This window comes from Jaculus jaculus, chromosome 6 (assembly GCF_020740685.1).
Source record: "Jaculus jaculus isolate mJacJac1 chromosome 6, mJacJac1.mat.Y.cur, whole genome shotgun sequence".
In the NCBI taxonomy this organism is placed as follows: domain Eukaryota; kingdom Metazoa; phylum Chordata; class Mammalia; order Rodentia; family Dipodidae; genus Jaculus; species Jaculus jaculus.
The window spans coordinates 159,337,127-159,350,640 of record NC_059107.1 but is presented as its reverse complement, the minus strand read 5'-3'; the positions used below and the strand labels follow the sequence as shown (position 1 = coordinate 159,350,640).

Here is a 13,514-nt window from a genome sequence, read left to right as displayed (position 1 = left end):
GCAAGTCCAGGGAGCAGCCGAGCAGCCATGGGACTGCCGGCCGGGGACGGGCTGTGGTCTGCGGCCATCTTCACGGCCATCTTCCTGCTGCTGGTGGACCTGATGCACCGGCGCCAACGCTGGGCTGCCCGCTACCCACCAGGCCCGGTGCCACTGCCTGGACTGGGCAACCTGCTGCACATGGACTTCCAGAACATGCCAAGGGGCCTCCAGAAGGTAAGAGAGTTGTTGGAGGGCTGTTGAAGTCATGGTGACCTCTCAGCAGAACAGTAGTGAAGCCCCAGGCCAGACAAGGAGTTTGGGCCCCGAGTCAGCAAGTGGAGTGGTGCCCAGGGAAGGACACTGCCAGGCCTGAGGACACTGGACTCTCCCAGAGCAAAGGCCAGGAGGTGGCAGCTAAGTTAACATCCGTTGGACAGAGTAGCAACCATGTAAGGAGTTGGATGGTGGTATAAACTTGTAACTTTTTGTTTGTTTGCTTTTGCTTTTGTTTTTCACGGTAGAGTTTTCCTCAAGCCCACGCCTGTATTTTGACTTAGTCTTTTAGAGACAGGGCTTTACTGTGTAGTTCAAGGTGAAATTTATAATCCTACCTCAGCCTCCCAATTACAGGCATGCCAGAATTACAAACTGTCAGGTGTGGTGGCGCACGCCTTTAATCTTAGCACTTGGGAGGCAGAGGTAGGAGGATCGCCATGAGTTTGAGGCCACCCTGAGACTATATGTGAATTCCAGGTCAGCCTAGGCTAGAGGGAGACCCTACCTCAAAAAACAAAAGCAAACAAAAAAACTAAGACAAAAATAAAATTTAGAGGTAACAGATTTGAGGATGGAATGAGATAGAGAGCTGTGGTCCTGGAGTGTTTCTATCAGGAAATAAAAGTAAACTTAGCCAGTCATGGTGGTTCACACCTGTAATCCAAGCACTCTGAAGGCAGAAGTAGGATTGACGTGAGTTTGAGGCCAGCCTGGGACTACAGAATGAATTCCAGGCCCAACCTTGAAAACAACAACAAAATAATAGTAGAGAGAGTTGCTGTGACTGGTTTAATCTTTTGCTCTTCAAGTTTTGGGTCTCACAGCTTGCCCTTGTGGACCTGAGTCCCCTCACCTGTACATTAAGATGCTAATGTGGTGCATTCATGAACCCACAGTGATGACAAATACCCCGCTGAAGAGGGTCGTCAGTGGAATGGGTGCCAGGGAGGAGAACGGGAGCAGAAGAGGGTACCTAATGAGAATACAACCAACTTACAGTATGTTCATATATTAAAGCTCCCAATAAAAATGATTTTTAGGAGCTTGAGGTGGTGTACACCTTTAATCCCAGCACTCGGGGGGCAGAGGTAGGAGGCCACCCTGAGAAGACATAGTGAACTCCAGGTCAGCCTGGGCTAGAGTGAGACCCTACCTCAAAAGAAAAAATTATTTTTAGGGCTGGAGAGATAGCTTAGCAGTTAAGGCATTTGCCTGTGAAGCTAAGAGCTCATGTTCAAATCTCCAGGTCCCACATAAGCCACAATGTCGCACGTGCACACTAGGGGGCGCACATGTCTGGCGTTCATTTGCAGCAGCTGAAGGCCCTGGCATAACCCTATTCTTTCTCTCTCTCAAATAATTTTTTTTAAAGAATTATTTTAAGCTGGGGGTGGTGGCACATGCCTTAAATCCCAGCATTTGGGAGGCTGAGGTAGGAGGATCGCTCTGAGGTCGAGGCCAGCCTGAGACTGATTCCAGGTCAACCTGGGCTAGAGCAAGAACCTACCTCAGTAAAAAAAAAAAAAAAAAAGATCCAGTGAATTGAAAATAATTAGAACTGGGAAAAACATGCTAATGGGCTCTCCTGGCAATTTTAGGACACTAGTAAGGTTATGGTGGGATAATAGAATCCAAAGTGATTCCCCCATCAAGTATAAGAAGACTTTATCCTTGCATGGGCTACTGGGCCTCTCTGCCAAGTTGTGCATGGTGTAGCTAAGACCAGGAATCTAAACGTGCCAGTAACACCCTCACCTTTGCCTACAGCTGAGGTACCGCTTTGGGGACTTGTTCAGCCTGCAAATGGGCTGGAAGCCAGTGGTGGTGCTAAACGGGCTGGCAGCCATTCGCGAGGCGCTGGTGAGCTACAGCGAGGACACCGCTGACCGGCCGCCGATGGCCATCTTCAACCACACGGGCTTTGGACCACATTCCCAAGGCAAATGCAAACAGTGGCAGAAAGCAAAGTGGGCGGTGGCAGTGGGGAACTGAGAACAGGGACTGGGGACAGTTCAGGACCTAAAGAGGCGGGGAGATGGCTCAGCAGTGAAGGCATTTGTCTGCCAAGCCTAAGGATCTGGGTTCAATACCCCAGTACCTACATAAAGCCAAATGCACAAGGTGGCACATGCATCTGGAGTTTATTTGCAGTGGCTAATAGTCCTGGTACACCTATTCTCTCTTTTTTTTTCTTTTTTTTTTTTATTAATTTGAGAGCGACAGACACAGAGAGAAAGACAGAGAGAGAGAGAGAGAATGGGCACGCCAGGGCCTCCAGCCTCTGCAAACGAACTCCAGACGCGTGCGCCCCCTTGTGCATCTGGCTAACGTGGGACCTGGGGAACCGAGCCTCGAACCGGGGTCCTTAGGCTTCACAGGCAAGCGCTTAACCACTAAGCCATCTCTCCAGCCCTCTCTTTCTTTTTATATATATATACTTTTTTATTGACAACTTCCATAATTGTAAACAATATCCCATGGTAATTCCCTCCCACCCCCCACTTTTCCCTTTGAAACTCCACTCTCCATCACATCCCCTCCCCTTCTCACTCAGTGTCTTTTTTAATCTTGATGGCATGATATTTTCCTCCTATTATGACAGTCTTGTGTAGGTAGTGTCAGGCACTGTGAGGTCATGGATATCCAGGCCATTTTGTGTCTGGAGGAGCATGTTGTAAGGAGTCCTACCCTTCCTTTGGCTCTTACATTCTTTTCACCACCTCTTCTGCAATGGACCCTGAGCTTTGGAAGGTGTGATAGAGATATTTCAGTGCTGAGCGCTCCTCTGTCACTTCTTCTCAGCACCATGGTGCCTTCTGAGTCATCCCAAGGTCACTGTCATCTGAAAAGAAAAGCTTCTCTAACCAAAAGTGAGAGTAGCATTAATACGTGGGTATGAACCTTAAGTGCTTACTGGGCAGTTTGGTGAGCATAGTATATACATTTAGCCAGACAGCAGCAGACATTACACCCCTAGGGCTCATGACTACCCCTGTTGTAGGTTTTCAGTATCAGGGATGTATTTCCTCCCATGGAGCAGGCCTCCAGTGCAATTAGAGGGCAGTTGTTTTCCCCCATAATGGACATGCCACTATTGCACCCATTGGCTCATTTGGCCTGGCTGGCCAAATATAAAGCTTGCAGTGTCCACTGTTGAGTATCTTCACTGGTGATTTCTTTTTGTCCCACTGAACTGCATACAGTGTGGCTTTTTCCAGCTTTCTGTCAGCTGGTCTACATGCAGGAGGTTTTCAGCTCAGCTCTGGCAGGATTTCTCAGTGGCCTTGCAGCCCAAGTATGTAGAGTCTTCCTGGTAGGAAACCAAGGGCCTCGACAATGGCTTGTAATGTTTTGGGGGGCATAAGGGACCTCCCTGGACAACAACTCATAGGAAGATAGCCCATCCCTGACACTGAAATTTTTCTAGTAACAATCTATGGCTCCTGAAGGTGCCATTGTCCAAAAAACTAGGTTTCCATATGACTTATTTATATCCTCTTAGATTTTGATTAGCTCTCCCTCCACCTTTACTCAATCTCTTCCCCTGACCTCACTTAGGCCTTTTCACCCCATTGATGTGTTCTTCTACTTACATATATACAATACCATCTTATTAAGCCTTCCTCCCTTCCTTTCTCTTCCCTTTATATCTCCTTTCTAGCTTACTGGCCTCTGCTACTGAGTTTTCTTCCTACTCACATAGAAGTCCAATCATTTGTAGCTAGGATCCACATAGGAGAGAGAACATGCGATATTTGGCTTTCTGGGCTGGGCTATTCTCTTTCTTTATCTGCCTCGTTATCGCTCATGAATAAATAAATAAATAAAATATTTGTAAAAAAGAAAAGACAGTGAGCCGGGCGTGGTGGTGCACACCTTCAATCCCAGCACTCAGGAGGCAGAGGTAAGAGGATCACCCTGGGTGTGAGGCCACCCTGCGGCCCTGAGACATCGTAGTGAATTCCAGGTCGTCCTGGGCCAGAGCGAGACAGTGAAGGCTGCTGACTACAGTGGCCAAGAGGGGGACTGTGGGTGTGGCCAGATTGCGGCCAGGCTTTAGACTTCGGTACCCACCTGCCCCCAGGCGTGGTCATGGCACAGTACGGGCCTGACTGGCGCCAGCAGCGGCGCTTCTCCGTGTCGACCTTGCGCCATTTCGGCCTGGGGAAGAAGTCGCTGGAGCAGTGGGTGATCGAGGAAGCCGGCCACCTCTGTGCTGCCTTTGCCGACCATGCCGGTGGGTGATAAGTTGTGGGTACGGGGGCGGGGGGGGGGGAGGGCAGAAAGGTCGGGACAATACTCTAACTTGCATCTCTACCCCCAGGGCGCCCATTCAGCCCCAACATCCTCCTGAACAAAGCGGTGTGTAATGTGATTGCGTCCCTCCTCTATGCCCACCACTTCGAGTACAACGACCCACACTTCATCAGGCTGCTGGACCTGTTGGAGGCCACCCTGAAGGAGGAGGCGGGCTTTGTGCCCATGGTGCGGGTCTCAGGGGTGTCATTGTCAGCCAGCTCCATGCCGTAGGACTTCCCAGGAGGAGGATCTTCGTGCAGGGGTCACGGGAGAGGGCCTGCTGGGAGAAGCCACAGCAAAGACCCACATGCAGACAACTTTAGACGAGAGGATCAGGAGGGGTAGGCCAGGGTCAAGGGCTCCAGAGAGGGTTGATTAGGTCTTGCGCCCTGTGTCTATGTGGAAGCCACACAAGCCTGTGAGATTTCCAGGTAGGAGAGGCCTGCTGACAATGGAAGGCCAGGACAGAGGGTGAAGGCTGGCGCTTGGAGATGGGCCATGTCACCTAGGTCCACCCCGGAGAAAGCTAGAGCCTGAGGTGGGCGCAGGCGCACGCTGAGCCCCACTTTGTGGCTGTCACAGTTGCTGAATGTGGTCCCCATTCTCCTGCGCATCCCGGGGCTGCCTGGCAAGTTTTTCTCCGGGAAGAAGGCCTTCATGGCCCTGCTGGATGAGCTGCTGACCAAGCACAGGATGACCAGGGACCCTGACCAGCCACCCCGAGACCTGACTGACGCCTTCCTGGCCGAAGTGGAGAAGGTGAGGGGCCACTGCAAGAGATGGGGTCTAAGGCTGTGGGGTGGTGAGGTCAGGCTGGGTAGGGCTTGAACATCACCCAGTGGTGTGGCACCTGGACTCCCTAAAGACCGTGGGAGGTCGCTAAGGGTTTCCTCTTTCTATCCCTGAGCCAACTTCTGTCTGTGGGCCCAGGCCAGGGGCAATCCCGAGAGCAGCTTCAATGACGCGAACCTGCGTATGGTGATGTTTGACCTGTTCTCTGCGGGGATGGTGACCACCTCGACCACGCTGGCCTGGGCTCTGCTCCTCATGATCCTGCACCCGGATGTGCAGCGTGAGCCTGGCCGGGGCCAGAAGGGAGGGAGAGGGAGGAAAGGTAGGGGCAGGGTCCCCAACCGTGTTAGGACACCTGGGCTCCCAGCACTGGCCTAGGCAGACACCAGCAAGAGTGAAGGACGTCTCCTCCCGTGGCCGCAGCCTTATCACAGAGGTAGGAGAGGATCGAGGTGCATCCCCGGGACTGGTCTCCATGGGGACGCTGTCCCTCCAGGCCGCGTCCAGCAGGAGATCGATGAAGTAATAGGACAGGCGCGAAGTCCGGAGATGGCAGACCAGGCCCGCATGCCCTTCACCAACGCCGTGATCCACGAGGTGCAGCGCTTTGCGGACATTGTCCCACTTGGTGTGCCTCACATGACAACTCGTGACATTGAAGTGCAGGGCTTCCTCATCCCCAAGGTAGGCATGGGCCCTCCTACCCCAGCATGGGCTCTGCCAATTCCTACTCAGTGCTACCAGCCAGTGACTGGCCTCAGTCCACTACGGACAGGTGAGGGAGGAATTTAGGACCCACTTCTCAGCTCCTCAGGTAGTAACTTCCCCAGCCTTACTGTGAGTGGGAAGCAGAGCAGAGACAAGGCCAACACTTTGTATCAGAAGAACCAGGAGACTTGCTGAACTATAGGTGAGGTTGTCATAGCAGCCACTGCGCACAGGGAGAGGCGGCAGTGTGAATACCCGTGTCACTTGTCCCTTGGCCTTGCCATGGCATCAAAGGGTGCTGAGTTTCTGGAGTCAAAGGTTGCATAACAAAGTCCAGATGCATGCCAGAGAGTCTGTGCATGTGTACCTCGTGCCTGGAGTCTTGGTGTCCCCATGCCAGTCCGTGGTCACCTCGTGTGTCTCCTCCAGGGGACCACCCTCATCACCAACCTGTCCTCGGTGCTGAAGGATGAGAGCGTCTGGGAGAAGCCCCTGCGCTTCCACCCTGAGCACTTCCTGGATGCCCAGGGCCACTTCGTGAAGCAGGAGGCCTTCATGCCCTTCTCAGCAGGTACCCATGGGCTCCCCGCACCCCTGCCTCGCCCCCAGGAAGCCTGGGACCCAGGCTGACTGAGCCCCTCTCCCACCGCAGGCCGCCGCGCCTGCCTCGGGGAGCCCCTGGCCCGCATGGAGCTCTTTCTCCTCTTCACCTGCCTCCTGCAGCGTTTCAGCTTCTCGGTGCCCGCAGGACAGCCCCGGCCCAGCGACTATGGGGTCTTTGGTGCTCTGACAACCCCATCCCCCTACCAGCTCTGTGCTGTGGCCCGCTAGGAAAGGGGTTCCATTCATATCCCAGCTGGGGTCCTAGAGTTCCCTAAATCATCCCCTTGAGGCTATGGTGAGGCCCCCTGTAGCCTTCCCAAGGAGTGCCCTAACCCCATCTTACTCCTCCTTGACCCCTGACCCCAGCAGGCCTGCTCTGCTGAACCTTAGCCACCCATACCCTTATTCCTAATGCTGCCTACCAGATTCTTCCACCAGATGGTGGACATCACCGATGTGTACATAGATTCTAGCACCTGGAAGGAGAGGCCAGCCAGGGCTGCTGACGGGTGACAGTTTAGCCTTGATGTGTGGGAGAAGGACAGGACTTCCCCTGGCAGCCCTAATTGCTGGCCCACCACACAGCAGAGGCATGTCCACACCATCACATCTGCCCCTTAACTACTTTTTTTTTTTTCTTTTGGTTTTTTGAGGTAGGGTCCCACTCTAGTCCAGTCTGACCTGGAACCCTTAACTTTTCATATGATACCCCAAAGAAGTAAAAAAAAAAAGAATCAGGGAGTTAGGAAGTCAGATACTAGGATTAACACCCAGGGGAGAGCCATCAGGTGCCAGGTATTCTGCTAGCAAGAGCCCAGGAGAGAGCAACCTTCCCAAGCTTGGCAGTCGAATGACGTGATTGGTCTAATTCCCTGGCCCATCAGGGATGGTGATTCCCAGGCCCCTGTGCAGTGAGAAGGCGCCCCTGGCCCCCGGCCGGGCTGAAGCCATAGAGCGCAGCTTGTTTAGGTCAAGTTGTACAGAGCGGGCAGGCTCGGGAGGGGCAGGCAATGAACCCTGATGGCTGCAGGTCTGTCTTAGGGAGTCAACCTCGGGGATCCCGTGTGGCAGCGAGGTAGGGAGGAGGTGGTGGCATGTGCCTCTGCGAGAAGTCCTGCTTTAACCTGATGTCACTATGCCACGCGCCACGTGGCCCTGGGCTCCTCTCCTCTTAAGAAAGTTGCACTGCATCGGTCTGCCTTCCTGCTCTGACTTCCGGGGTTGTGACCTTTGCTGGCCTACAGTCCCCCCAACTGAGGACGGGGGCTGTCTTCCACCTCTGTTCCCATCTCATGGTGGCAGATCTGAACTGGGGGCACAGGGACAACACCCAAGGGTGTCCCTGAGCCTTTGGTGCATATAAGGAGCATCCCAGGATAGAGAGCTGAAGACATTCAGAGCAGAGAATGCCCTGAGGTTTCTGTTCCCAAACTCCCAACTGCTCCCATTTCCCTAAGTGTCCTTGGAGCTCAGAAACTCACAGTGTGAAGGGATCGTGGTCTGGCCCCAGGCACTGCATCAGAAGGCTGAGCTGGGCCCCCGAGGACCACCATAGAGTACCACCCACAGCAGCAGGGCTCGGGGCAAGAGGTGTGTCCCCGCAGCTGGTGGCAGAGTGTGGGTGTCCCTTGGCAGCCTCGGGAGGCAGGCAAGCATCTGGGACGACTGAGCCATCAGGGACTCTGCTTGGTTTAAGCGGTGAGCACAGCTTTCTCCTAAATAATGCACCTACCAACCTGGTGGGATCTGGGGCCCCCATCCCCCTCCCCCCGCCACACTCACACCTGCACTGAGCTGCAGCACACCTGTTCTGCACACTGAGCTCGTTCTCTCCTCCCCTTTGTCATTGGCACACGGTGAAATATGTCCTTAGATAGATATAGCTTCAAACAGCAGGGAGTCACCCAGCCCAGACGGCATGTGCTGTAGACAGACTGTGTCCTGCAAGTGAGCTTTGAGGGGAAACTGTTTACCGTTTTACGACCATGTATACCTGGGGAAACATGTGGTTAAAATCACACGCACTGTGATAAGGAACATGCACAGTAGAGAACACGGTGCATGACGCAAACCTGTCCATCACGCCACAGGACCACCCAAATTATGCCCCGAACATCCAATGCAGCCTCCTCTAAAACTAGAAGAGAAACCCCAACCACGTGCTGGTGCCCTTGAGTTTTCTTCCCCCCAGTGGCCGCTGCCCCTTTGGCAGTGTGTTCAGAGCATGTACCATCGCTTTGCTCTTAATAAAGTTTCTTGCTACTTAATTACACGCATGTGCCTTTCTTCAGTTCTTTAAGATAACCAAGAAGACAGAAATACCGAATGACCCCCAGCAGCCCTTGGGGCCCCTGAAATGAGGCAGCCAGGCTAGCAGTGCCTCAAAGAGCTGATTTACTGGATTCCTTCTCATCTGTGGCTGTTCTCCTCAGGGTGTCAGAGGCTGGGAGTCTACTCAGCCAGAACCTTCTCAGGAAATGCAGGATCCAGCCCCCAGAACTCCCCTCCTGGCTGTCTACTGAAGAAGCCTCTAAAACAGACAAGCAGGAGGGCCCTGTGGGTCCCTAGCTGCAAGGGTGCCTGGGGACTTCCAGTCACTCTGATAAAGGGCAGGGACGCAACACCCAGTGGCCCAGGGCTCCGGAGGAAGCAGGAGGTCCGAGGAGGCTCATTGAGGAAGGTCACGACATCTGGCTACCCGGCTTCCCTCCCTCTTCACTTCAGGAAAGTTTGAGAGGGGACAGCCTGCGTCACTGGCAGGAGGGCAGACCTGTCACAACGGGGCTGGGCGGCCATCTTACCAGATGGATATACAGCAACTTCCTGCCGGAGCTTTTCCTCTTCCTGGGGTGGAAGAAGAGGAACACAACAGTGGTGGAAGGAGATTCTGAGTCGTGCGGATGGGGAAACTGAGGTCTGGCTCCTCAGGAAGACAGGGAAGCCAAGACTCAGGCCCACCCCCGGCTCATGCCAGGTCTGCTACTCCGCAGTTCCACACGGAGACCCCTGTCCAGTGGGATGGTTTGGGGGCTGAGCTAATCCCCACTGCCCTCTCCCCGCCCTACAGAGGTCCACGGCCCTTCAGGACCCGTGCTGGAACATTCTGATGGAAACCTCAGGTCTTCTTTACCCCCCAGTTGACCCCTCCTCACTACGAATAGGGCTGATTGCTTCTTCCCTGGGGGGAGCTCACCTGCCCTTCCTCTGCAGACAAGATGTCAGTCTCCTCTTTAGAGGCACCGTCATCCTGCCCTCCTATTTCCCTGGGGGCCAAGGCCTATAGGGAGAGTCAAGAGAGAGAAGATGAGCACCGAGACCCTCAGAACATCTCACCCCTCCCATCCCCACACCTGGGACGCCTGGGACGTTACAGCCTTCTGTTTTCCCGAGCTGTCCTTTCCTTTCCAGCCGAGTTGTGGTAAATTGGTGGGATCCCCCCTACACACAAAGGTGCTTGCCCTTACTCCTAGGACTCCCTTCCATGAGCTGCGACGCCCCTGAGTCCAGTAGAGCACCCCAGGAAGAGATTCATGGCCCAGCCTTTCAGGAGAGACTCACATACCCCTGAGGCTTGCGTCTTCCCACTCTTGACTTCGCGTCGCTACAGAAGGAAGCAGGAGTGACAGTCGGCTGTGAGTGACTGGTCTGGCCTGTCCCCTCCAGATACGGTCCCCCTCGCTGTGCCTGCCAGGGGTGATTAGGACAGCCACCCTACTCAAAGTGAAGGGGTAGCCCTAACCCTCACCTACCTGAGTGGTCATGGGGTAGCACTTATCCACTGCACCCCACACTGGCCTTAAAGTCTCCCCAATGGGCTGTGTAACAAGGAGAGAGAAGGCTGGCATGAGCTCTACTGTCATTGCCTTCATACATACCCAGTGAGTGATTTCCAGCTATCTCAGGACAACATCCTGCAAAACACCAACAGAAGGTTTTTTTTTTTTGTTTGTGTTTTTTTTTTTTTTTTTGAGAAAGAGACCGAGGGAGAGAGAAGGAGAAAGAGAGAATAGGCGCACCAGGGCATCCAGCCACTGCAAACAAACTCCAGACGCAAGTGACATCTTGTGTGTCTGGCTTACGTGGGTCCTGGGGAATCGGACCTAGGTCCTTTGACTTTGAAGGCAAGTGCCTTAACCGCTGAGCCATCTCTCCAGCCCCAACAGAGATCTTTAGAAAGTTAAAAGTTTGCATTTGTCAGGGTTAGAGAGATGGCTCAGTGGTTAAGGCACTTGCCTGTGAAACCAAAGGACCCAGGTTCGATTCCCCAGGATCCACATAAGCCAGATACACAAGGTGGTACATGTGTCTGGATTTCATTTGCAGTGGCTGGCTGGCCTCCACCTCCCAAGTGCTGGGATAATGCTCTGCTGAGTATTAAAGCTTCACGCAGGCAGACACTTTACCAACAGGCCAGCCCAACAGGTTATTTTTTTGATAAAGACCCTTTCTCAGAAATGAAGGGCATGCTTACTCACAAAGGAGAAAGAATTGCATGCATCCAAGACAATGCGTAAGGAAGCACCTGCCATCCCAGATTTTGTCATTGATACATTTTATGTTTTGTTTTCTTTTTGGTTTTTCGAGGTAGGGTCTCACTCTAGCTCAGGCTGACCTGGAATTCACTCTGTAGTCTCAGGGTGGCTTCGACCTCACAGCAATCCTCCTACCTCTGCCTCCTGAGTGCTGGGATTAAAGGTGTGCACCACCATGCCCGGCCATCGATACATTTTAGAACACTGAAGACAAAGAGAAGAACTTAAAGCTTGTTCTGGGATTCAAACTTTTTCAAAATATTCGTCAAACTTTGACACTACAAGACAATGAGGATCTTCAAGAAGTCAAGAAAGCATGTTCAGCCGGGCGTGGTGGCCTATGCTTTTAATCCCAGCGCTCGGGAGGCAGAGGCAGGAGGATCACTGTGAATTCGAGGCCAGCCTGAGACTACATACTGAATGTCAGGTCAGCTGGGGCTACAGTGAGACCCTACCACAAAAGAAAGAAAGAAAGAAAGAAAGAAAGAAAGAAAGAAAGAAAGAAAGAAAGAAAGAAAGGAAGGAAGGAAGGAAGGAAGGAAGGAAGGAAGGAAGGAAGGAAGGGGGGAGGAAAGGGAGAGAGAGAGAGAGAGAGAGAGAGAAAGAAGGAAAGAAAGAAAGAAAGAAAGAAAGAAAGAAAGAAAGAAGGAAAGAAAGAAAGAAAGAAAGAAAGAAAGAAAGAAAGAAATATTTTCAGTTTACAATTCTAGCTAAATGCTCAGTCAAGTATGAACCAAGGTCTTCTTCAGATAATCTTTCAAGACTGTCCTTGAGGAAGCAACATGGGGTTGTTTTCCACACAGAAAAATAAATAAATAAACAAGGAATTTGGAAGGAGTAACCATATATGGAGCCACACACCTGTAATCTGAGCATTTGGGGAGGCTAAGGCAGGAGGATTGCAAATTTGAGGCCAGTCTGGGATACAAAATGAGAACTTGTCTCATAAAGCTAGAAAGAGGGCTGGAGAGATGGCTCCGTGAGTAAAGGCACTTGCCTGCCAAGCCTAACACCCCAGGTTCAATTCCCTAGTACTCAAGTAAAAACAGATGCACAGGACTGGAGAGATGGCTTAGCGGTTAAGCGCTTGCCTGTGAAGCCTAAGGACCCCGGTTCGAGGCTCAATTCCCCAGGACCCACATTAGCCAGATGCATAAGGGGGTGCACGCATCTGGAGTTCGTTTGCAGAAGCTGGAGGCCCTGGTGCGCCCATTCTCTATCTGTTTTCTCAATCTCTTTCTCTCTGTGTGCTTGCAAAATAAATAATATTAAAAAAAAACAGATGCACAAAATGGCACATGTGTCTGGACTTCATTTGCAGTGGCTAGAGGCCCTGGCACACCCATTAGAAAAACATTTTAAAAATTAAATTTTAGGGCTGGGGAGATGGCTTAGCGGTTAAGCGCTTGCCTGTGAAGCCTAAGGACCCCGGTTCGAGGCTCGGTTCCCCAGGTCCCACGTTAGCCAGACGCACAAGGGGGCGCACGCGTCTGGAGTTCGTTTGCAGAGGCTGGAGGCCCTGGTGCGTCCATTCTCTCTCTCTCTCTCTCCCTCCCTCCCTCCTTCTCTGTCTATCACTCTCAAATAAATAAATAATAAACAAAAAAGTTTCTTTTAATTAAATTTTAAAAATGGGCTAGGGCCAGGCATGGTGACGCACACCTTTAATCCCAGCACTCGGGAGGCAGAGGTAGGAGGATCACCATGAGTTCAAGGCCACCCTGAGACTCCATAGTCAATTCCAGGTCAGCCTGAGCTAGACTGAGACCCTACCTCGGAAAACCAAAAAAAAACAGGGCTAGGTGTGGTGGCAAATGCTTTTAATCCCAGCATGTGGGAGGCAGAGATAGGAGGATCACTGTGAGTTTGAGGTCAGCCTGAGACTACATAATGAGTTCATGACACATGAACCACCTGGTGCACCTGGCTTACCTTGGTCCTGGGGAAATCACACCTGTGTCCTTTGGCTTTGTAGGCAACTGCCTTAACCGCTAAGCCATCTCTCTAGCCTCACAAATGATCTCTTCTTTTTAGTGTATGTGCATGTAATCAGTGTGATGTGGTGTATAGATAGCGTATGTTTACACTATAGTCATGTGTGTGCAGATGCCCAACGCGAACATGCAGAGACCAGAGGCAATGTCAGGCCCCTTCATTGCATATCCACTTGCTTCCTGGAGCTGGAATCTCTTCATTGATTCTGGAGCTATGGGCAGTTTTGTGAGCCCCACTGATCCTCAGTTCTCACAGGACAGTGGTTATAGACATGTGTGACCACACCCGGCTGTTTACATGGGATCTGGGGAAAGGACTTCAGCAGCC

The 13,514-nt window shown here is 52.3% G+C and overlaps 1 protein-coding gene across 1 annotated transcript; it reads left to right on the top strand.

Annotated features, from left to right (window-relative positions):
* Positions 1–7,292, top strand: LOC101614540 (cytochrome P450 2D4). The gene is made up of 9 exons (XM_045152404.1): positions 1–216; positions 2,026–2,197; positions 4,343–4,495; positions 4,583–4,743; positions 5,140–5,316; positions 5,488–5,629; positions 5,846–6,033; positions 6,487–6,628; positions 6,710–7,292. The coding sequence occupies exons 1-9, from the start codon at positions 28–30 to the stop codon at positions 6,886–6,888; spliced, it is 1,503 nt and encodes a 500-aa protein (XP_045008339.1). The 5' UTR covers positions 1–27; the 3' UTR covers positions 6,889–7,292.
* Positions 7,293–13,514: the final 6,222 nt, after the last annotated feature.